At 47.3% G+C, this 25,493-nt stretch overlaps 1 protein-coding gene across 8 annotated transcripts in view; it reads left to right on the top strand.

The window, feature by feature from the left end:
• Positions 1-25,493, top strand: part of LOC120905856 (chaoptin) — a 112,094-nt gene that overhangs the window by 70,023 nt on the left and 16,578 nt on the right. For all 8 annotated transcript variants that reach the window (XM_040317091.1, XM_040317090.1, XM_040317093.1 and 5 more), the window contains one exon: positions 23,862-24,482. In XM_040317091.1, coding sequence (XP_040173025.1) covers positions 24,209-24,482 — 274 coding nt within the window. In that variant the 5' untranslated portion in view covers positions 23,862-24,208. The remainder of the gene's footprint in view (positions 1-23,861; positions 24,483-25,493) is intronic.

Genomic DNA, 25,493 nt, shown 5'->3' with positions numbered 1-25,493 from the left:
AGAAAATGACATTCATTTTAGGTGTGTGTGTGTGTATCTGTGTGATGCACGCGAACCGTGGGAGGGTTGACATTTATTTTCCCCGTTTTCCATTTTCGGGGTGGTGAGAAAAGCAAGCCAAAAAAAAAACCGACAGAGGGTTCGATGGAATTCGGATCGAGCAATCGAACCGAATAATAAGATAGAAATTCAATCAATGATGTTTTATTGTTTATACGCTTTGCTATCGTAATCTTTTTTTTGTTGTCATTTTCTTTCCCCTTTATCTCTCTCTCTCTCTCTTTCTCTATTTTTTTTTCGCGTGTTTTATTGTTGTTGTGCAGGCGATATCTTCTTCGTCTTAAGTGTCCTTTTCTAGTGTTTTTTCTCTTCACTTTATTATTTTCTTGTGCTTAACCTTTTTTCCGTTTTCCGTGATGTAAATTTTTTGCTTTGTATCTGTTCTGTTCTACCGTTATTGCTGTGTTCGTGATAAATTAACGTTTTTTTCCCTCCTCTTTCTTGATCAACTACTTTTTTCGACCACTTTCAGCGAGAATTGTTTTCGATTTTTGCATTTATATTCCACGGTAGCTTTTATTTTTATGTTGCACACTGCCCAAACCTCCCGGCCGTGTCTGCCGGCTGATTGGTGTTTTTATTTGCTTGATGATAACATTTTCTGTGCATCGAAAAATTGATCTGCTTCACGGAATCCTCCGGCCCCAGGCTGCTCCCCCTGGTGCGTCAAAACACGGTTGCCAAGACGGATTTCGTGCGATGCCCGGTGATGGATGGAATTGTTTCGGCTCGAGTTGTCCATAGTCACCGATTGCGTGGTGCCGGGGAAAACAAGAAAAACCAACGAGCTGGGAGCGAGAGCGAGGCATAACGAAGCGGGGGGTCATCTGACCTTCCGTTTGCCCTCCCGCCGGCCCGCACTAGTTCGATCCGGGCCGGGCTCCGTTTGACGAGATTCGATTGTCAGTACGCTACATAATTCATTTTTTTATGTATCCCCAGCCCTGTTTTGCGCCATTTGCGTTTCGTCGGGGAAAACTGCTCGTTTTTTTTTGCTTCCCCTTGTTCCCTTTCATCAGTTGCAATGCTGCGATGCTGAGGACAGTTGCTTTTTGCTGCTTTTTCACCAGTTTCCGGTTTTGGGGAACAAGAAGCCCGTCAGTTTTTGCTGGCCCCTTTTTATTGCTTCATTACATGTTTCCTGTTGGACACTTTCTTGCTGGGGCGGACATGGTTGAGAGATATTTTCATGGCGCACACTACTATTACCGTCCACTATTTCCGTAGCGTTTCAGCTTGCAGAAGGAGAAAGAAATAAAAAAGCCAAATGATTCAGTGCCTGGGAGAAGCATTCATTTGATATTTTATGATTTGTTTTGTTTGCGTTTTTTTGCATTCTAAGAATGAGGTATTAAATGAGTAATGTTTTCTAAGCTTCATTAAAATCACTTCTTGGGAAATCGCGTTCGTTTCGTTTACTCCGCTATGCATAACAGACAAATTGTGCTGTTTATGCCTAATTTAAGGCCCTATAAACGATTGTTGCCTACTTTTAGGCGTTTTTAGCCAAAACAATTGACACCATTCGAGCAGTTGCCTTGCCGGCAGTTGTAGCGTTCCGTAAAGCATACACAAGTCTGTTAAAGGGGCCCTTTTCGTTCGTAGGCTGAAATTTCAGCCTGTCAGCTGTTTGCATTGTATAGCAGTTTTCGAGCAGCTATCTATGTGAGTATAATATACAGATGGGCTTATCCCATGGTGTATGAATTTAGAAGGTTAATTTTTATCGTTTCTGCTTCTGAATGAAGATTTTTAGAGTGTTTTGAGTATTCGTCAAGCCTCCAGAAAGCTTGTTTGAGCAAAAGTTTTCACCCATCCTGTCAAAAAGTGATATTCAAAATTGGTTTCGAAAAAATGCTATGAGACCACCTGGGCTACATACACTTTGATTCTAGAATCCATCACCTGATCTCTTTAATGCACCTTGGGATAAATGTAAACAACACCTGGTTTTCGAGCAGGTACTCGAATCTAATTCTAACTTTGTGGCTAGAATAATCTAGACTGAAAATTGCAGGCTAGTTTTATGTGTGGTTTTGTATGGAATGTTTACATGATTACAGCCTCCAACTGTCAAACTCCATACAAAAAACTGACTAGATTCGTGAAGGCCCCCAAAATTAAATTTGACATCAATATCGCGTGTTGGTTTTTTTATGTGTACCTGTATGTGTGCAATGTATAATTTTCTGTAGTTTTTATTTAAAAAAGAGGCTGAAATTTCAAAAATATTTTAAATATATAGGCATCCATTGCATGCTTTTAGGCGCGTTCTTAAGTAGGCAAGCGAATTGTTCCATTTTTTTTGTTCCTCTATACAATTTACAGGCCATTTCTTTGGGTCGATTTTCTGGCTGTCCCACTTCTTAGGCTATCTCACCCTTTTACTATATTTTTGTTTTTAATATCTCTGTTTTTTTTTATTTGCTGTCTGTTCGAGCTCTTTTTACCCGAACCACTTCGATCGCAGACAGAATGCGTTCGGAATAGATAATTTGGCAGCCGGACTTCCGCTGCTCGTTCGCAACCGGTCACCCTGCCACATTTGTCACGTGTCGGACGGTGCAAATTATGTGGTCGAGCACCGGCTATTCGAGCAGTTTTGCGGAAGCGAAAGAAAGCCACAGAAAGGAAGAAAGAAGAAAAAAACCTCTCCAAGGAGACAGTTAGTGTTTGATGACGTGAAAGGGCCATAAAAACCGAACCTGCTACACACATACACAAACGCATGTCGGTAAGGACAGGCTGTCTGTCTTGTTACGGGTTTCAGCCTTCCGATACGGCAAAACGTTGTTTTGTGTTGCCGCGTCCGGTGCGTTTTGTGCGGTGTTGTTGTGCAGTTCGCGTTCCCTTGAGCCTGATGGCTTTGGATTGGTTTTCTTTTTTTTTTGGCCTCTCCTCCGAGCGCTCTTTCAGACGATTGGGCTGTGCCGCGCGGCGTGTGTGTGTGTGTGTTTATTTTTTTCCGGACGATGAATTTATTTTACCATTGCGACGCGGACAGCAAGCCACCGAGCCGCCGCAAACGATGTTATACATCAACCGTAATGGCCGTTTAATGCGCTGCCCCTTTCTTCGGGTTCAGCGATGATGGATATTTGGCAGGCGGCCGGAAAAAGAAGTTCCCGATTTCTGTTCGGCTGTATGTGTGTGTGTGTTTTCGTGTGAAACTGGTTGTTTGCTTTCTTCCTGCTTTGGTGCAGGATTTATGCCTGCGCCCAAGGAATGGTTGTTTGCGCTGGGAAGGATTTCTTGCACACCTTCTTTAGCTTTTTTTATATTTTATTTTCTTTGCTGCGGTTGGTCATTTCTTGCTCGGGCAGGTTTCGTTCGATCCAACGGAACGGTCGCCGAAATTGCGTAGTCACACAGTTTAATGTCATTTTTTGAGTTATTAGTGGTGTAGCACACACACACACACACACACATACACAGAAGGACCACAAATCTTGAGTTTTATCTTTACTTTGTTTCCTGAAATGTTACATTTACGATTACGACACGACTGTACTGCGTTTGCTTTCATCGAATAACGATACGGATGTGATCACACGTTGAAATATTGCAATCGTACAGGGGAAATGAGGTATGAAAATAGCAAAGCATTAGCCCGTAAACATGGATAAATTTTAGAGCGCCTAAAGGTATGCAATCAAATAATGCAGTGGGTTTTTATAAACACAATCCTTTCAAATGCGGTGATTTATTGCTAATTTCTATTGTATAATAGAATCCTTACTAATATAATAACTTGCTCTCTGCCGCTTTAACCATTGCGGGTATTACATTGCATACCTTTAGGCGCGGCGAAGAGAAAAGTCAATTGAACCTAGCGCTCTAGGTCACCGTAAGAGAATAGGAATTTTAAAACGATGTCAATCGATTTACCAGCATCGACAAAGCGTCAAAAGGACGGAAAGAATGGGGAGAGAAAAAACACTCCACTCTTACTCGAGTTCACAATTGACGTCAAAAAAAAAAAAAAAAAAAACACGTAAGAATGAAAAGGTACAAGCGATAATCGGGTATGAGCGCGGGCTTTTCTGCTTCCTGTGTCGGCCTGCCCGTACCGAACCTGCTGCCGCACGCGGTGCGCTCTCGTACTTTGCCCGCGAGCGAGGCAAAAGCTTCGGTAAACGGCACAAAGGGAGCAGGAAATAAATACGCCCCAGCAGAGCATCGGGACCAAACGGGGGCAGCATACGCGCTCGAGGTGAATGGGTGGGTGCAAAGAGAAGAAGGTGGTGGCAGGGAAAGCGGATCGCTAAAGTTCACGGCATGAAGCGACTCAATTTTCAGCTGCTACTGTTTATTTACTCAAGCCGGGGCTTGTAAAGCGGGAGCGGTTTTGGAAACTGTTTTTCGATTACGTGTCGATTTGTAACGTATTGTGTGTTACGAAACTGTTCCGTTTTGTTGGTTGGGCGGTTTGAAACTGGAACACGGCGCTGTCGTGCTACTGGTGGGTGGGAAAAAACATGAGCAAAATAGCTCCGGCTCCGGGACTGCGCAAACACGCGCTGGTAAGAAACGGTCGCTTCTGCCGCTTTCTTGATTGCGGATTGTGCTAAGCAGTTTGATATTAACGCTTTTGTTTGGTTTTGGGGCGCGACAGCCCTAAATGTTGTGGAATAATTAGAGATGGTTTTGGTGTAGTTTGGGCTGTGTAGCTGTTGATTTTAATTCGCTTGCGGTGTAATTTATACAGCAGCAACCTATTAAGCAGTACGAATTGCATACACACAGGCGGTTTTGTTGATTGGGCTCGAAAGTGCTCCCGTTCGCGAGTAGAAGCGCCTACATGTATACAATTGTAATATTTTCAGCATTTATAGCTTCACATTTTGTGCCATCTTCCTCTCAGTAAATGAATTTCTAAAACACAAAAAAAAACAAGCAATGAGCTATTTATGAAACTAAATATATCGAACATTTCGCCACAAAGCACCGCTCACGAAATGCAGGAATTCCAGTTTCAACAGTTTGCAAGCGTGCATGTGGTGCAGCCTTGTGTATGTGTGTTGCTCTGGGGCTAAACGGGCGAGTGCAAGATGTCGTTCTTCTGGTCGTGCAGTAAAACGGTGGCCTACCTTCCAGAATAGAAGAAAAAATACCCAGCCCACTGTTGGCATACATCCAGGCGCGTTAACGCGTCCTTGCCCGCTCTGAGGATGAGCCTTAGCCGTTGAGGTTTAGCCGGCAGTGGAAGCAACCACACATACACACACACACACAAACGCGACCCGTAACCTGTCCCTTTCCGAATGGGCAAGCGGCCAGCATTTGCAGCGGCATTTCTGTTCCGATACCGAAGCGCTAGAACCAATGCCAAAAAAGGGGCTAAATGGCTCCCGCTGCGGGACACCGAGGTCAAACCGGCGCGACCGGTGTCGTTCGGTGTTTCAGGGTTGGTCCCGCTTTTCTCGTTCTGCTGGGAAGGCTTTGCTGCTTGCACAGCCCTGGAAGCGATTTACTGCGGCAGTACGTTTGGATTTCCCGGCGATGAGCGGCCTACCTACGAGGTTTTAATTTGGATACGGAGACATTATCACCGTCTGGCATCATTGGGTTAGTGCGGCTTTCTCCCGTTTGATTGGCCTAGTTTTTAAGCGGTGGCCAGCGAGCTAATTGCCAACCAATTGCGGGCAGAGAAGCAGAGAAGCACTTTCCGGGGCAGCACTGTTTACATTCCGGTTTGTTGCTTCGTTGCCCCGGGGCCGAAAAGTTAAGACGAAGTCGCAGCTTTAATCCCGTGTTGCATTAGTGGCCCCGAAGTAGGTATAAACACCGCCCAATCCTCCAGAAAGGCCGAGCCCGAGTGGTTGAGGGATCGTTAGGCAACGTTCACGTGCCAGCGCATCCGTTCCGTTTTATTAGGTCCCAGGGCTTGCCCGGCTCCCAGCATTTCTCTGCCTATTCCTTCCCTGGAGAGATACGCCCCGGCAAGCGAAACAACGTGCTCGGTGGTTCGTGTCCAATTATATTGCCCAAAATGAGCGAGCGCCGGGGCGAGCGGGCGGCGGCTGCTGTGGGGGGCAAGCCAAAGTTCCTCGGAAAGGATTTCCCAGGAAACAGACCATTACAGACGGAAAACGAGTGTTGTGAAACATTGTGTTTTTGGTTATAGTTTCTGCTTGCTTGCAAGTGCCTTAAAAACCATATCCCAACGGTTAGCAAACATGTATCATTTTTAACAACCTTTCCGTCGTATCCTGGTCACGGCACCGGGGATTGCAAATTTCCCTTTCGACAGTTAAAAAATCTCCCTGCGTAAGCGCAACCCAAACCGAGCTCGTCGCCGCATTGTTTCATCCCTAATCGACGAAATAAATCTATAATAATTAAAAAGATGTTGACAGTTTGACCATAAAGCGTCATCGTTCGGCCCCACCGTTGGTAAACGGTCCGTGGCCCCATCCCTTCAACCCCGGCACCGACGAACGGCTGCCAAAAATGTGTCGAGTAGACGTTTCGCGTTTCGGTTTGATAATGGACAAGTTTCGTTCGAGCTTTTGCTGCATTACTCCGTTCGTCCTGCGTCCGCTATGAAGCAAATGTGTGTGTGTGTGTGTGTGTGTGCGTGCGTGTGTGACAGTATCTGGAAAAGGGAAAGAAAAAGCGGAAATGAGTCATTTACTGCAGAAGCCGCCACAGCGCTCTGACAGCCACGGGCTCGGGAAAGGTTTCGGCTTCATGGCCTCCGTCTTGTCTTGCACGTCCGCCCAGGGAGAGGGAGGGCGGGGGGGGGAGGGGAGGTTTTGCAAGAGTAACCTCGGACCGGTAATGCTCCGATTTCACCTCCTCACTCGTCGTGAACCCACCGGACGCCGCTGGAACGCCCGGCTAGGCAACGGCCGAACGCTTCGTCCGGTTGCGGTGTGGCGTGAGGCGGTTTTCGGAGCGAAGCATGCTGGTGTGATTATTATCCCTTCGCTCAATCCCTCATGCTCATCCCGACCGCTGTTGTCAATGTCCATAAACGTAGCCATTTGGTTTTACGACGACTTTGCCAGGACGACGACGACGTTGTCGAGGACGACGACGACGATGATGAAGATGATGATGATGATTATGATTGGAAAAGACCATCCGGAAAAGGTCGTGTCCGGTGGTTGGCTGTGTCCACGCACACACACACACACACACACACACACACACACACACACACACACACACACACACACACACACACACACACCAAGCGTCAATCTCTTCCCCCTTCAATCTTCGTCGCACCTCCTTCCATGCTCTGCCACTCGGAACAGGAAATTATCGCCCGTAGTTCGGGCGGAAGAGGAGTGCGTTTTTGGGGGGGGTTTTCAAACTGTTTCCCGAGAAAGTGTTTTGTAAGCGAGCCATTGTTTGGTGCTGTTGTTTCGAGTTTTGTGTTGTTTTTTGTTTTGTTTGTGTGTTTGTGCACCAATTTATTCCTGCCGCTGAATTCCGACCACGCTGAACATGGTGAAATGCAAACAAAAAAGGGTTTGTTTTGCCCCCCCCCTCCCCTTTTCCTTCCAACCTCACTGGCACCAATTGAGGGTAATTGAGCGCCGAGCACGGGCTCATCGCCCGCACCAGCACCCTGCAGCCTGCAGTCATTCAGCGATAAGATGGCAAACCCGATCCGATAATCGGTCGTAAAGTGGGAAAATGGCCCCGGGGCCGGGGCTTTTGTGCTGCTTTGCAATTCCGCCGGCCCGACCCGGGCGAGCGATCGGGCTGGGATGCGGCACAGAAGCAACCTATCGAACGAAGCAAGCGGGGGCTTTCGAAAAAGGGGACACCAGTTTCGGCGTTATCGCGCCCTTTGTGCTGGTCCGATTGGTAATCAATTGTTGAAAGTAGAAACAGAAATCAATTTTAATGCTAAGAATGCTGTACAGATTGCATAGCTAAAAGGGGTTTTTTTTCGTGCGCCTGCAAGGTATGCTACACGCACTGCAGCAATTCCCATGTATTGGCGCCGCCTACATGCTTGCTGCTCACACGCTGGACGCATTAAGTGAGCAGCAATGTTTGGGACTTGTTCGGACTGAATGAAATGGCGATACTTTTGAGCATAAGAAAAAGGTTCCGTTATTGGATGTTTTCGGCTTGGATTGAATTAAAAAAGGGAAGAACCAAAAAAAAAAAAATCACAAAAACACGAAAAACCCATGTTCGAAAATTGAACCTAATGAAGGGTGAACATAAAACCGGAAAGCTTGCTGCTTGTTTGCTGTGCGTGTGTGTGTTTTTGCATTTTTAAGACAAATATATACAAAAGAACACTCTGGTCCCGCCCCTCTGCCGAAACGAAATCAAACGAACCGTTCTAGAGGGAACAGCAAAAGGTGTCATACACATTACAGAAATGTGAAAACCCCAACCCCCCCCCCCCACCGAAGACCCAAACCCATTTTCTTGACCGATTTTCAATGAAGCATTTACAAAACAAAGCACGTATCGGACGCACCGGAAAGGAATGTGTGTGAGTGGGCGATGGAGCCCGCCCGAGAAAATGAAATGAAGTGTACAAACTGGCAGCAAACAAAGCGCCAAGGGTGAGTGAGGTGACAGAGCCTAGAAAGCGCAGGAAATGGGCAGACAGCAGCAGCACCTCCAAATAAACTTCCACCCGAGAGCAAAAAAAAAAAAACAAAAAACATGCTCGCGTGTCCTTTTTTCTTCCGGAAGGGCTGGAGGTGTCAGGCTCGACCCTTCACGGCCGTGCAGTGTGTGTGTGTGTGTGTGTGTGTGTGTGTGTGTGTGGTGTGAATTTTCGAACCTGACAGCTTTTCTTGTGTTCGAAGCGATGGTGAAAACTACCCAAAGCCCAAACACCAGTTCCGGCTACGGGGATGGCAGTTATTTGACTCAACTTTTGCGTCCTGTCCGGTGAAGGAGGGGTATTTTTTGGGCTTTTGTTTTGCTCCCTCCCTGTGTGTGTGTTGTTTTGGATTTTGGGTGACACTTGTACGGCTGGCGAGCGGAACCCGTTAAAACCCCCGACCGGATGACGTGGCTGGAACCGATGTAAACGAATATTGGGCTGCTCTTTCGATTGTCCCTTTTTTTTTTGTTGTTGGTTGGGGGTTTGGATGACGGCTTCCTCCACCACTTGCCTCTCCACCACGTCACGGCACCAGCACGGAAATCTTGAAATGGAGCCGAATTTTCTTTTTCTCAATTTTTTTTTAGCAGAAAGGTCGTTTTCTCCATTTTTTTTGGTGTCGTTTGACTGTGGGTGTGCTCATGAGTGTGAGTTTTGCTTTTGTTGGTGTGTATTGTTTTTTTTTGTTTTGTGTTTTTGGTTGCCCTTCCAGCCATGGGAGTGAGCAATTGGGCATTGTTTTTCGAGCTGATTGGATCCGGATGCTGGGCAAAGGGCCCATGTCGACTGGAGCTTTGTATTTTTGGCGTTTCGGGGTGCGTTGGTTTTGTTGTTTGGGTGAATTAAATTAGTCGGCAAGGGAATGCCGGTCCCTGGGTGACAAGCACGGAGCAGGGACACTATTGGGCGCTGAAATGGAACCGTGTAAGCGATCGAGTACGGTGCTCGGGCCCTGCCCAATATCCCATTTCATTCCGGCAGCAGCGGGGAAATGTCTCTGCTGAGCTGGGTGACATCGGCCGCACGACAGCTAGAAGGTGTTAAGAGACGGCTTTGCTTTGCTGTGCTGGGCGTGATGAAAATCAGGCAAAGAAAAAAAAGAAAAGACACATTTAACGACGCAAGCGAGTAGCTTATTAGCTCATTCGGGGACAATGGTTTGACTAGTTGCAATGCGTATCGAGTTGGCACGTTTTGTCGCTACCAAATGGCGCAATAAAAGGCACAGTTAACCGTAGAAGCTTAGTTTTGTAATGCGCATTGCATACTTGTAGGCGATATATTTAACGCAGAGCCTGAAGTTATGCAATATGTTTTTTTTTGTCGCTGTATTCGATACATTCACATGTATTACCTTTATTGCAGTAACCAGCTGACATAAATCCTAGAAAACAGGCTAGAAAAAATAAAATAAAAACGCTACTGCAGTGCACACAGTATTTGTGTGTGTGTGTGTGTGTGTGTGTGTGTGTGTGTGTGTGTGTGTGTGTGTGTGTGTGTGTGTGTGTGTGTGTGTGCGAGAATAAAAACGAAACAACCGGATCATCCGCTCGGGTCGATTAGCTTCCTAATGCGCCGGTAATCGCTGCAGCAGGCTTACAATACACACCCCTGCGCCCGGGCTATATTTAGCCTCCCAAATGGCTGCATTCGCGTTTCCACCCCATCTTTTACAAATCCTTCGCTCGTATTCCTACACCCCACACCCCCCCCACTCCCCTTCATTACTGCGCGAGATCGCGAGCACCGAACGAGCAAATTGGAATTGGTGTCATTTGTCCGTGTCGTGCATCACAATCGCGTTTCGGGCGCGGAAAAAAGAAACGAAAAAGGGCTGATACGTTAGCGTCTCGCTGTGTACGTGCGGGGAACTTCTGCGAACACACACACACACACACACACACACGCGTGTAGCACGTTTCATTAAATGAGGATTAAATTTTCATTCGTAATAGCATTCCACCAGGCGCGGCCGCAGCCCGTGCCCTGGAGGCGTTTTGGGGGAAGCGACGGGCGCCCGATATTAACGTTTGCCAGCAACCTTGGGCGCGCCTAAAGCGTCTCCTCTTCCTCACCAGTGTGTGTGTGTGTGTGTGTGCTACTTGAAATGAAAAGTTCTCATTAAGGGTAAAAGAAGAAGGAGGAGATGAAAAAAAAAACCTGAAAAGAAAATAACTGGGACGACTGGGAAGGGAGTGGAAAATATCTTTCGAAAATAGCAGACGCACACGGCACAGTTTTTGCTTGGAGACATTTACACACACACACACACACACACTCTCTTTCTCTCTCTACCTTTTACTGGCTCCTTTTTGGCTCGAGGAAATGAACAGCAAAGCAAGGACGTTAATGTTGGAGCTATACAGAGAGAAGGAAAAAAGGAAAATAGGAACGATGGTGCGAAAAGTACAATACAAATTAAGTTGGGGCAAGTACGAAATGAAATGAGCAATGGAAGAAGAAAAAAAAAACAAGTAAGCAACAGAAGAAAATAGAACACGACAAAAAAAAACCCCAACTAACACAGTTGAAAAGTAGAATCGAGTAAAAAAAAAAATACAAATCCACCGTTTGTTCAGGGACAGGCAAAAGTGTCTTAAAATGTGAGACTTAAAGGGGAAATAAATAAAGATGTCTTAGGGATTTGCTTATGCTTAAGCGAGAAACCCCTCCAACCAAAAAAAAAAAAAAGATATAAAATGTGGAGAAGACTCGGCCCAGCCACAACAGGCGGAACAGGCTGGAAAGGGATGGGGCACCACGGTGTGGGCAATTGTGTGGCATAAGGTTGCGGCAACACATTTCCCTCACCTCGCAGCCGCGTAATGAGATTCGGGATTTTCACCGCGCGTGATTATAAATTCCACCGCTCCATGGTTTGGTGGGGAAAATCACAGCTCCCCCCCCCCCCCGTGGGGGGAAGAGTTATAGGCGGGAAGGCTTTCTGCTAAGGGTAGCTCTGTGTGTGTGTGTGTGCGGGAGAAAGATTGCTTTGTGCTGCGTTTGTTTATTATTTGGTGAAAAAAAAAACCTTTAAAATATCGTCTTCAAATTCCAAATTTCCGCAGAAAAATTGAAACCCCTCTCTCATGTGTGGTATGCGTGTGAGTGTGGGCTTTAAATGACAGCAAACCCCCATTACCCGTCAGCCAGCGTCACGGGCGCGGGCACAACAGTGTCCTTAACGCTTAATCGTTTCAGCAGGCGCACTAGCTGACTGTTGCTGCTGCTGCCCAGACCCGGACACGAACACAACCGATTTATGACCATTAAAGGCAGCACACACACACACACATACTCATTAAAGCGCGTTACTGTAAAGGATCAAACGTCTTGAAGAATGGTGTGCTTTTGTTTTGCCAGTCCGCGCCCACCGGCACGCCACTGTGCTGTGTGTGCTGGATTAAAGGAAGAAAGAGGAAACGCATTTCTTCCTCCCCTGTTTCGTTTCGTTCGGCTTGGCTTGGTTTCCTTACTGCAGCGCGCTGCAGATGCCACGCTGTGCGGTGCGGAGAGAGACAAGTGGTGGGGTTCGAGGAAATGGAAAATAGCTTTTGCTGCCGTTTGCGAAAACACCCCCCGTTTGCAGCTGCGGGGCGCCGGGGGTTTGATAAATGTCGACGGGTACAATTTATTGAAGCAAACCGCAAACAGCGCAACAGAGCAACATACACACACATACACACTTACATATTCCACTTGAGACTGGAATGTCGTCTGGCACGCGCCAAAGGATGCAGTCCGGGTGAAGCGTGCTCTACAGCGTCTCGGTAGTCGTTGCATTCCGGCGAGTTTGGCTGCCTGGCTGGAAGGATACATCTTGGTTTTTAGAGCTTTGTTGCTGCTGCTGTGGTGTGGCTCGGCCGTGCTCTCCCTATGCCCGTATGCAGGGGGGTTTGACCAATTTATTTGCAGTGAAGCAGGGGTTTTTGAGTAGATAATCGCACCGCACCGACCTTGGGGGACTTTGCTGCCAGCACAGCGCTTGCTTTGCGGAAAAAGGGTTCGACGCGAGGACCGGAGTTCAATTTACGTGCTCGCTGCAATCGCTATGCAATCGTAAGATTAAGGCCATTGCAAAAAAAGGGCTTCCCCACCCCACCTGCCACATTCCTCTTTCGGTCCGGTATTCCGGCATTGGCACAGCAACGGCGGTTGTTGAAATATTTCAATATAACACTCTACCGCCCTAGCAGCACAGCCGTGCTCGCTTTCCACTCCTTAAAACTCAGGCTGTGGACATTTCTTCTTGTGTTTGTGTGTGCGCGCGTGTGTGTGTGTGGTACAGCCGGAGGGAACGAACTTGATTGGAAAAAAAAATCTTCATCGAACCCGAGATCCGAAGCGAAAAGAAATATGAGTAATTCTATCGCCCACCGGCGGCAGTGCACGGGCTCCTGGTTCATTACGCCGCCGTGGTGCCGTGACCAGGATTGTGTGTGTTTCGAAATGTCTCCCCGCGTGCTTCCCGGACCGCTTCTGTTGTGGTGCTTTGTTCTCCCGGGGGGGAGGAGGGAGTGTAATGCCTGGGTGCTTGAAGCTTCATCGGTGCTTTGTTTCACCGCCCCGGTTAACTTCTACCCCGCTCCCGCGTGCCGGCCCACTGCTTCGCGCCAGGTACCATTTGTCAAAGGAAGGAAAATGAAAACATAATTTATTTATCCAGGTTCCATTTGTCCAGAATCTAGCGGGTGTTTGTCGTTTTGCCTTCCCCCGCGCTGGTTCACCTCATACACCTCTTCCATTCCTTCTTCTCCTCCTCCTCCTCCTCCTCCTCCTCCTCCTCTGTTCCTTGCCACTTGTAGAGATGCAGTATCGCTTTACGGTATCGCTTTGGGGAAAAACGGCGAACCCCCCCCCTCCCCCCCGAGCGTTGGAATTCTTTCGCTCGTTCGCTCGTGCTCTGTGTGTTTGTGTGTGTGTGCTTTTTTCTTCTCTCTTTTCTCTTCACACGCACCGGGAAGCGGGGGCGAAAAAAGGCGTTGAATAATCAGCAGCTCGCTCTCGCCAGCATGAAACACCGCCGCCGCCGCTGCTGCCTTTTTATTCATTCCGTTTGTTCTTTTCCAGCAGCCGTTCGCCGTGCCCAGCTCATCCTTTTGAAGTTGGCTTGCAAATATACGGTGATGAAGTTTTATACCCTATACCTACGATTGAGCCCGGCCGGCTTCGCGCATCCGACCGCCGCCCAACCAACCACCCGCCGTTGCGGAGCGAAGGGGAAATGGAGCGATGGTCACACTGCCATTGGATCCGTTTTCCGTTTCGGATCCGTTTATAAATTTTTCCTGTTTCCCTGGGTGGGATAATTTCCATTCCATTCGTCTTCTACTGCCTCTGGGAAAGCCCTGTATGTGTGTGTGTGTGTGTGTAGGTGTGGATGGGGATGTGCAATGAGGCGCATACCTTTTGCAGCATGCGATTATCTATCGAATCGGGCGAGGCAGCATTTCACCGTTCAATCCAGGTATGGAAAAGGGACTCGTGCCGTCCACCTTCCCCTCTCCCGCCATTCCCCGCTTCAGCAGGCCAGGATTTTTCATTAGTGGTTGTAGCTGATGCGCTAACCCCACGGATTAAAGGAGGGGGGGGGGAGGGGGGTGGCAAGAAAGCAAGGATTGAGAGCCATCGGCATCGGCAACGGGGATTGGATGCTGCTTGCACGATCCATTCAACCGGGGGGATCTTTCTTTTTGTTCGCATGCCTATTCGCTTTTGTGATGGTGTGTTTAACGTTGCTTGAAATGGTCTCGCTTTTATTTGTTCGATTTTATTTCTTTTTGCTGTGTTTTTTTTCTTCTTACATCTACATCTAGCCTCAACTGTTCGTTCAAGGGTAAAGCTACCTTACAGGGTTTTCCAGGAGTTCTCATAGCTGTGGGACACTTTATTGACTCTTTCATACGTGAAATGAATTTTATGTAATGGGAATTTGACCCTATAGCACATTTGTTGGACAAATCTGATAGGAATTTCGCAAAAAGGGTGCCATAGAGTCAAATTTCCCACACATGAAGTTCACTTCCCGTAAGAAAGAGTCAAGGAAGTGTCCCACTCCAATCAAGGAACCCCTGGAAACCCTGTATAGCATCTAGCAGGTGGAAGTAGTTTGCTTGGTGAGAGCTGGATCGGAGCTTGAGAATATGAAAGGGCAAACCTTTCTTCCGCTCTAGTGCCTTCTAATGAAGATGTGCTTCAAGGTTCAATATCCATTTACAGGCTGTGTAGCTGTCGCATGTTTGTAATGAGAGGCTTGTAAGCGATGCGATTTGCATAGTTTTGGCGGGGGCAAGTGTTTGATTAATTACGGATAGTTTTCAGCATTGTCGAAAGAGATGAGCTTAACGCAACAAGTATCAGTCCTGCTGTGTCGAAGAATGCATTCCATACCCCTGCCAAATACTTGATAATACGCTTACACGTAGCGTGTGCAGTGGACACATGATTTGTTTCATTTTAGTCATACATTAGACTGTAAATTGTGAGCTAAGGGAGTTACTTGTGAGTACGGTTTCCTTGATGTTAGTTGGAAATTTTCCTTCATTTTCTCGCTCTATTGTCTGTAGGAAAGCTACATGCTTACAAAGAACAATCTAATGACGGTTGTAGTAGAAACATCGAAATAAATAAGTGTATTCTTTTTTTTTTTAACTAAACGCTTTATATGAATTGATCGATCAATATTGTGAAATAGTTGGTTATTTCGTTTCGTTGGAAAAAAAAGAATTATTTCTTTATTTATCACTACAATTATCTTGGATCGTTAAAAATAAAAAGGCACGGCTCTGCCACCAATCGAACAAGACAAACAAACACGACTTTGTTCGAAAGGCGCTCTGTCACCGGTACGATGTCTTACAGACCTGTCATGATGCACTGCAATACGCCTATGAAGTATTTTCATAGTTAAAATGAACTGAATGAAAATGAAATGAATATCCATCCACGGGGGGGAAGCTTCAACAAAGAATTTACTAGTAATTCAAATCACTAATAATATAAGAATTAGTGATGGGAAAAATGAAGATTTCGTCGGAATCGATTCCGTCTAGCTCCGATGTTTTCTGGAATCGATTCCGAATAGTAGGTCCGGAATCAGTTTCCGGAATCGATTCTGGAATCGGGTTCAGAATTTCTTCCGGAATCGGCACCGGAATTGGTTCCGGAATAGGTTCCGGAATCGGCTCCGGAATTGGTTCCGCAATAGGCTCCGGAATCGACTCCGGAATCGGAATTGGCTCCGGAATCGGAATCGGCTCCAGAATTGGTCCCGAAATCGGCTCTGGAATCGGCTCCGGAATCGGCTCTGGAATCGACTCCCGAATCGGAATTGGCTCCGGAATCGACTCTGGGATCAGAAATGGCTCCGGAATTGGCTCCGGAATCAAAATCGGAAATGATCTATTCACATTGAGATTCCCGAACTTATTTCACTTCACATGCTTCTTTTTTCAATTCAAAAATTAATTCTCATTCCGGAGGAAACTCCATTTCTGGAGTCAAGCCTGATTCCGTTACCGTAGCAAATTGCGATTACCAGGTTGATTCCGATTCTGATTCCGGAGCCAGTTCCGATCCTGGAATAGATTCCAGAGTTTAAACCGGAATTGATTCCGGAGGCGACTCCGGAATCGGCTGCGGATTCAACTCCGGGATCGGCTCCGGAACCAACTTCGAAATCGGCTCCGAAACCAATTCCGGAATCGACTCCGGAATCGACTCCGGAATCGGAATCGATTCCAGGGTCGGAAACGGCTCCGGATTTTCTGGTATTTTCTTTTTTCGCCAACTATTCAAGCAAATTAATCTAAAGTGAATATGACGTCATCTTCATCCAATAGAAGAAGGTCATTGGAACGCACAAACGAAATTTTGATACTTTCTACTTGGTTTATCACACACAAATCCACATTTTTTGGTATTTCGAGCACCATTCGAGCAGATCATGGTTACAAATTTAGAACAAATGTCACTTGGGAATGGATTAGACGCCATCATTATCCAATAGAAGATGGTCGCGCACATGCACGAACGAAATTTTACCGCTTTTCACGCGATTTATCGCGCAAAAATCTATAATTTTTACTATTTCAAGCATCATTCGTGCAGATCATGTTTAAAAATCTAGAACAAATGTCACTTGGGATGCGTTTTTTTTGAGTCAGATGTCGTGTTCGATTGGTGCCAGAGCGCCGCCTTATAAAACGCTTATAAATAAGATGATGTAATGCAAAGAGTATGCCGTTCAGGCGTTCAGCTAATTTTCAATCGGTATAAATTGCTACTGAAACGTCCGTTACGAGCGATTGGGCTATGTTTGTTGCACAAATTTTGTGTTTGAAAGATTGCTTCAAGACAATATGACTTCGCTTAGCTTACCTTGTGCATTCTAGCATTAAAGTAGCTCTTCAGTAACCCACACTGTGCGAAGCAGCAATGAAATAATGATGGACTGCTGTTACACACGAAGCATAAATTATCATGAATTTGTAATTGTTATTCAAACATTTGCCTCCCAAGCACCATCGTCTATTCAAATGTCGATGAGCGAGCATAGTAAAGCAGGCAACAGTGTCAAGTGATTGAAGTAAAAAAAAAAAAACACACAATGCTTTTTCCATCCTTCGGTTCGCTGCCATTGGAAACTCGCGTCGCGCCGAAAGCGAGCTCCCGTGCACCAGCTGCGGATTGCTTCATTCCGCCCAAAGTGGGTCGCATCCGTTGATTGATTGTGTGGCGCGTGTGCTAGCAAACGTTACCATTCCAAGGCGGCAGGGTGACAGTTTTGGACAGGTTGGGTTCCAAAGTTTGCTGTCTTGTTTTTTTTTTTTTACTTTACTCCTCGAGGGATCAGTGTGATAGATTAGCAGCATCATCGAGAATTCGTTTGTTGCCACTGTCACTGTTGCTCCCCTTCCCATTCGCTTCCCAACCCTATTAAAGCAACAAAAGCGTGTAAGAAAAATAGAGATACAAACAAACAGTGAAGGTAAAAGTTGAGTGAATAAATTCGCTCGCCCTGATTAGCGCTCGGTGCTGGCGATGGGCGATTGGGCTTCATTTTGCCGCTGCCGGATGGAAAAGATTGATGGACCGAAGGCTGCAAAAGGGGCTCAGTTGCGGTAGGCACTCTCTGAAGGCCAGCATTGGTTCCGTGTCCCGTGCTCTAACTACTAAGGAGACTAAGGGTTGAAGTGAAGACAACAACACAAAAAAAATGGGAACGCATTTACTAATGCGGTGGGGCTTTCGGACCCTTGCCGGCGGATTTCGGTTTCGGATTATCATCAATTACATTAATTAATGATTTGCGGCCGGCACTTTGCGCTAGAGTGCCACTCACACAAACACACACACACACCCACACTAAGTGGGACCAGGAACAAAGAGCGTTATTGGCAGTGGGGGAGCGCAGGGCCCGAGAAACCGCGTGTCTTTGTTTCGCCAAACCCACCGGTAATCTGTTTTCCGAAATCGTGCCTCGTGCCAAAAAAGGGCTCAGGCAAATCGAATTTCGTTCGCATACCCTCGCACACACACACACACACGCACAGTGGTTGTGAAAGGGGAAGAAGGCAGAAGGGCGAATTCGAGTGCTGGTTTGCGCTATTGCGCTGCTGAAAAATGTTTGCTTTCCTTTGCTTGTCGCACACAACGCAGATAAGAATGCTTTCTTTAATGAGTTTCTATTGATCTAATGAGAGGCCGTGGATGGGGCTGAAGGGGCCGGGAGGAGAATGGTTATTTTTGTACCATCCTTTCAACAGGGCCAACTTTGCTTCATACAAAAAAGGAAAAAAAATGGGAAGAAAGAGAGAGCAAGAGAGAGAGAGCAACGAATCGTTCAGAATTTGAGTTTTCATTGAAAGTATCGTTAGGAAAAAAAGTGTTCAAGACAGTAATGATTTTTTTGGGATTCCGTTTTATTCACTCTCTGTTTGCTGTTTTATAATACAATTCATTTTTAAACGTTTGATGTGCAATAAAATGTATCCTAGTTTTGAAGCGTTTTTCGATCATGTTCGAAGCTTTTGCAATCAGAAGTTACTTTTTATTAGTTTCGCCTTAAAAAAAGAAGCATTCCCTTTTCATTTTAGCACATAGAAACCAACCGGATGTTGTAAAACGAAGCTCGTGACGTCACAAAGTAGAGTCACGCCTAAAAGTTAGGCTTCACGCATCGCACTACAATCATCAGGCAAGGGAAATGATAAAGGGAGCAAAAACAAATCAAGCTAAAGCGACGGTCCGAATGGTGCGACCAGCGCGGCAGGCTAAAATATTGCTCCCGGTGGACCAGTCCATGCCCGCGCACCGTCCGGCAATGTTGCTGTGCAGTGTGTCATTCGTTACAAAACTCGCCGAAGCAACCGAAGAAACTCGCTCTGGCCAAAAATTGTACAACCCCAAAAAAACACACACCATTTTCTTGAAAACGGACGTGGCGCGACCATCACCGCCTCCTTGAGCGTGGGTTCGCGCTGGAAAAAGGGGCCATGCGAATAGCCCCTTCCGGAGCCGAACCCCCGTAACAAAGCGAGGGAAGGGGTGCGTGTTTTGCTAGACAAATGGGTTTTATTAAAATTTACAACGTCTTAAGTGCGTCCTTTCCTGTTGCTGGAGCCGGTTGGGCCTCTGTTTCCCCGTTGGGGCGTGGCGGGGGTTTCCTTTGCTCGCGCGCGCAGAAGATGGCTTCATTTTCGTCGTGCCCCGTCTTGCTAGCGTGTGACTTTTCGCTGTCTCTTTCTCTCTCTCTCTCTCTCTCTCTCTCTCTCTCTCTCTCGGTTGTATCTTCTAGCTCATTGTTGAAGCTGGAGCCTGCAAGGGAGTGGGAGGGATGCGTGATAAGTTTTGTGTGCGCTCGCTGCTGCTGCTGCTGCTGCCTGAAATTATATGCATATTTGATGAAATGTGGGTTTTTGCTCGGCTGGTGCCGTGACCAGGATGCAGCAATGTGTGCGGACGGTGCTGTTTATTTATTTAGCGACGCGGCGGGCAAAGATTTGCTGGCCAGCGGTAGAGCCGGCACGGGCAGATGAGCTGGCGGTCGGTACGGATGTGAAATGCGGTAACGCATAAAGCAGTAAGGTGCGGTAAGGTGAAAGGTCCTCGAAATGCCATCGAAGCAATGCAGTGGCGGTATCTTTTTCGCTGCGTGTGTGCTGGCAAATGCTTCCCCGGGTCATGATGAACGACAGCGCGACAGGCTGTTGCTGCCGCCGCCGTGCTATCTTTCCCAGTGTGCGGAGCACTGTATCCCATTTGCAGCAAAAATCGATACTCCACGCTGAGCCCTGGGTGACCCTGTTCGGAGGGGAGGGCACCGTAGCGCGCCCGGAGCCTGCAAAGAAAAATCAGCTGCTTGTGCGTTCAAAAAAAAAAAAAAAAAAAAAGCCCACGGGATGGTGGGATGGTGCTGGGACGGGCACACATTTCGTTCCCTGCCCTGTAACGTAGCAGTCAACGCTGCCCATATATACGCAAAGCTGGGGCTTCGGTTGATTTCGTTCACTTTCGCTTGTGTCAGTGATTTGGCTTCACAGTTTGCAGGGTTTTGTTCATTGGCAACAGTCGAGTGGTTCACTTCGCAATAAATGTAACGATAGAGTAGGCGAAGCAGAGAGAGAGAGAGAGAGTGCACGGGGACGCCCACTTTGGGGAGCGTTTGAAAGGTCTCGAGCTCGTGCCGGAGACAGGATCTCATCAGGGGCATCACCCGTGATCGCAGCTCTTGCCATTGAATTGCCGCACAAAAGCACCGGGCGTGCAGCGCGGGGTACCTTAACAAGGCAAGAATAAAAAAAAACAAGCACCAGGGAATAGAGTAAAAATATATCAAAATGAAACCCGTGCAGCTCCCGTTTGGCATGGCACACACACACACATACACAACTACCCATGCAAAGCAAACAGCACACCAATCAAGCGTTCTTGCTAGCCGCGCGCAGCGATGAACCAGGCCAGCTCCTTCATCCCGAAGGGCCTGCCCTAATTTAGTGGCCCGCAACCCACACGACCCGACGCGCGCTCACTTACTTTCTATTCTGTGTGTGTGTGTGTGTGCGTTGTTTTTTCTTCCTTTTCTTCTTCTTCTTCTTCATTCAGCTCGCCCGTCCGGTTCGTCGCACGTTAGCGAAAAGTTGAGCGAACTTGTGTGCCCGTTCCGCTGCTCGCTTCAATTACGCGGATGCTTTTATTTCTTGCGTGGGAGTCGCAAGAAGCAGTGATGGGAGGGGACATAGAGAGAGAGAGCGAGAGCGAGAGAGAGATAGAGCGCGCAGAAAAAAGAACACCATAATGCAGCCTAGAAGAGAATTAAAAAGGGGCGAAAGACGAGAATGGGGAGTTGCCGCGTGCAGCGGATGTCATTCATTGAAATTGGCATAATTGTTTGAAAACTTTGTTACCACGGCACTGCTGCGCCCCGGTGCTGGCTAGCAGGTGCAGTAAGCTGATAGTACGAACGAATGGAAAGGTATTATAATTCGCAGAAGCAACGCGCGAGCAAACAGTGTTAACTTGTCCAGCGCACGATATTGGAATTTTAACGCCCGACAGTATGCAATGTGTTAAACCGCTAGACAGGTGTTTGAAGGGAATATGGGAAATGGAAAAAAATGTACACAGATTTAATTTTGATTTAAACCCACTTGAGAAGGAATGAGATAGTTCCTTAAAAAGTAGATCTATTACAGGGTTTCCCACGATTTTTTGGCCGTTTCCCAGAAGTTTTTGGTCCAATTGTATTGATATCCAATCGGAAAATGCCAATAAATAATGGGAATTAACCAAAAATCTATGAGATACCATCAAAAAATCGTTGAGAACGCACCAAAAAATCATGGGAACTGACCAATAAATCGTGGGAAACCCTGTAATGTATGCTGCTTGTTGTTTTTTTGTTTTGACTACAGATTTTGTTCGTCTGCTAACAACGGTGGGGCCTACATGTAAAATAGGCATAGCTCTCCAACGCTTCCTGTGTGTTGAGCGTTTGTTGCTGTATCAATCACAATCTAACCCACTGCGAGGCCATTGTTTTCATTTCAATTAATTTCCTTCTCAATAAAGAATAACACATTTCTGTTCAAACTCAGCCGCTAAACCATTCGAAGTGAGAATTGCCTAACTTTAGGCGCGATTGGCTCAAAACTTCACTGAATGTCTTACAATTGCATACCTTTAGGAGGTTAGCTTCCATATTAACCTGCAGAAAAGTCCCACACAAGTTTAGTAAGAAACTTAGCAGAAGAAAAACATCGCACTTCATTGCACTGCTGAAAACATGTTTTTTTGTTGCCCTTAAAGTTCTATCTGTCTTGCAGCAATGTTTTTGTTGTTGTTGTTGGACGAGCACAAATTGAAGTTTGCTGGTTGTATCAAGCATGAAGCTCGTCTTCCATCTGGATCTTCATTTTTTCATCGCTGTTTTATTATTTTTTTTTGTTGTTTCGTTCCATCAATGTCCGCTGGGCAATAAACGTTGTTTTCTTCGGCTGCTTGGGGTTACTGTTTTACCGACCGCGCGAACCTCGGCTGCTTTCCACGCGCCTCCGCACGGCCAGAAATTAACACGTGGCCGTTCACTTGTTGCCTTCCTTTTGTTCCGTTTGCTTTGATGAAGAGTAACCGGTAAGCGGCAAAAGGTGAAAATAAAGTTAGCAGCTCGTCTTCATTAAACACGCACCAAGACACTCACACACACACAGCTTCATGGCCGGACAGAAATGGGAAGTTAAGGAAGAAGAAAACAGGGGGGGGGGAAACAGCCCGCTCGGATACCTACACACCAAAAAAGAAAACGGAAGGAAATTCGTCGTCTGCGTTCGGTTCGGGTCAGGAAGCAGGATTGCTTGTTGTTTCGCAACCGGTTTTTGTGAGTGACTTTTACTTTTTTTTTTGCTGTTCCCCCCTTTGCATTTAAATTAACGCTTTAACCCGGAAGGGGGAGTGTCGAAAGCGAACGAAACAGGCGGTGTTTCGCGGGAGCGTTTTTTAAACGGCAGCAAATTGGAACGAACTTTCGACGGGTGAGTGCATAAAAGATGCATTAAAATGAAAATTGTTTTCGCGAGCGAACGCGGGCGAAACTTCTGAAGCCCAGGAGCGACCGGCGTGCGCCGGGTGCGCCTGCATGCTTTAAGACACCGTCCCCACGGTGGGTCCGGTGATAGTTGCTGTCGCACGGAACTGTGCGGCAAGCAACGCACAATGTAAAAACTCTTGCGTTGCATGTAGTTTTTTGTTTGTTTTACGTTCAAAATAAAAACTAAACAGAAAAAGGAAGCAGGAAAAATCATTATTTTCCGTTGACATAAAACAATGGCTGCAGTGCACAGCGGTACACACACGAGCGCGCGCGCGCGCGCGTAGACTTTCCCAGCGGTGGTAAGAAAATGCAGCAGCATAAACCAGCAAAAAGTAATGGAGCGGTGGAATTCGGGTCGGGTCGCCCGTTCCGGTTTGCAGCGGAAGCGCAACACGCAACGGTGCGGAAAATCGGTCGGTCATAGCTCTGCCCCTTGTCTCGGTGGAGCAGGTTTGACGAGAGACAGCACGAGTCGGTTTGCCGGTGTAATGTGGCGTGCTGTTTCCCGTGCGATCACGATGATGATGAGGTTGGTACGGTTGCCGGAGTAGGGAGGGGAGGAAGGAACAGGGTGCTTCAAATGGTGCAAGTGGCTTTAGCTTTTTATCACCTACCGCCAGACGGGAGGAACTAATTTGTCGGAATTCATGGTGGCTGCATCGACAAACGCAACACTCAACACTGATGACAGGCAGAATGGTCGGGTACAGAACTGTTGGATAGTATGGTTGTTGATGTCAGTGCCATCCTACGATCGTAATTAATTGAAGCACAATTTCGACCTTGTGCAGTAACGAAAACGTAAAAGAACTATAAAAATAATCATCTAGCAGCATTTAAATGCACGTTTTGTCACTGGAAATAATAAAAATATTTATTTTGCATATTTTTAGGCGTTGTTTGTCTTTTCGTGTAGTTTTCGCCTAAATGTAGACAATTGTAGTGTAAAAAGTGTGGACACTGCGCGACTCTTGTGCTACGCCTGCCGATATGCAAATCGATGCCACTTGAAGCTGTTTCACAACTGTTTTGCATACTTTTGGGGCGCATACATAAAAAAAAATCAACTGCTCGACTGATTAATTGAAAGCCATTTTTCCTCTTTCTCTCTCTTTGCAGATCGTAGAAATCGTGTGAAGCCTGCAAAAGAAAAATGTGTTTAGATTTAATGCTGTCACGAGCTTTCAACCGTTGCCCGCTGCAGTAGTATCCAGTGTCGTACTTTGTGTGTGTGTGTGTGAGTTTGTGTGCTGTGTCTCAGTGGTGCGTTCCACTTCCCCACACAAGTCCACCCCCTCACCAAGCAAGCAGTTGGCCCGGAATGCCCGGCAATCGTAGTTCCACCACCCGCCTGCCTATCCATCCGGTTCATTTGTGCACGGTTAGCGGTGAGGAACGAGCCGACCTACTGCCGTCAGTCATTGCGTGAGTGTGTGCGTGCGTGTGTGTACACTGTGTGCAAAGCAATGCGTTTGCGGGCGGACGCTCGGTGTCGGATGGTGGCGGTGGCCTTCGTGCTGCTCGTGCAGCTCGTCGACAGCGGCCAGATGGAGGAGCTGCAGCTGCGCTCCGGTACGGGCGGGGGCGGCTCCGGCACGACCCGGTACCGGACCGGGGCGGCCGACACGCCCGGCAAGGGCCGCGGGCAGGCGGGCCCCGCACCGATGTACGCGGTGAACGATATCGAGTGTCCGAGCTTTGCGGAAAATTCCGCCTGCCCGTGCTACAAATTTGAAGATGGTAAGTGCTACAATCCTCACGTCTTGTTTGGTGCTATACAAAAATGTAATAACATAAATGGAAGAAAATATTTCGAGCAGTTCGAAATTCCCCTAAATGCATGCAACCAGCAACGCAAAACCATTGGGTTTGTCTCGCTCGCGTCAGGGTTGACTAGAGGAAGCTTTCGGAAAACTCTGCAAAATCCTTTCACACTCCTTGATCACCCTCCCCCCCATCCCCCCCCCCTTGTACACAACAATCGGCCACCATCAACCCGAATCGATGGCAAGTTAGTCTTGTTATTTCAGGACAGCTCGAGGATCGAAAAACCGGGTTATGATCGATGCGTCAGCCCCCGCTGGAGCCGGCGTCTGTGTGGACAAGCGAACGAAAATACAAGATGAACATTGACGCGAGCAAATTACTCTTCGCCTTGGGCGAAAGCTTCGCTTCTCGACCCGTTGCGGCTCGTTATTCCGTTGCAGGACGAAGGGCAGGAGAGCGGGACAAGCAAACCCGAGAGCTAGTTCAACATGATTCCTGCAGCAGGAAGCACAACAATTCCAGGATTATTCGTTCGTTGCTTGTTTCAATTTTCAAAAAGCAACACTTTCAAACACACACACACTCACACGTACCGTCTCTACCACATTCGGTTGTGTGTTGACCGGAAAATCCCGCTCCATCTTGCAGCTTCCACTTCCCCAGCCCAATCGCAATCGCTTCATCGCACGCAAGAGGACCGGAGATTATGAGTGTGTGGCGAACAAAACTCGCCCGGTAATGGGTGTGTGATGTTGATGTTTTACCCCTCCTTCCCTGCTCCTTGCAGCCCCTCTTCACATGCTCCATCTCCCCGGACATGCGGTCTGCTGTATGTCATAGTTCATCCCTGACTGATTTGCCGGGGCCGATGCCTTCGTGCGCAAAACATTTGCCGCTGAAATCTTGCCGCTCGAGGCGCTTGCCTGCGTTTCGCTATCGTCCCGGTTGCGTAACACGAGCCCGGGCACGCCTGCCCCCTTTTTC

Source organism: Anopheles arabiensis, chromosome X, assembly GCF_016920715.1.
Source record: "Anopheles arabiensis isolate DONGOLA chromosome X, AaraD3, whole genome shotgun sequence".
NCBI classification, from domain to species: Eukaryota; Metazoa; Arthropoda; class Insecta; order Diptera; family Culicidae; genus Anopheles; species Anopheles arabiensis.
Note: the sequence above shows the minus strand (reverse complement) of the source record. Positions and strands in the feature narration are given on the sequence as shown.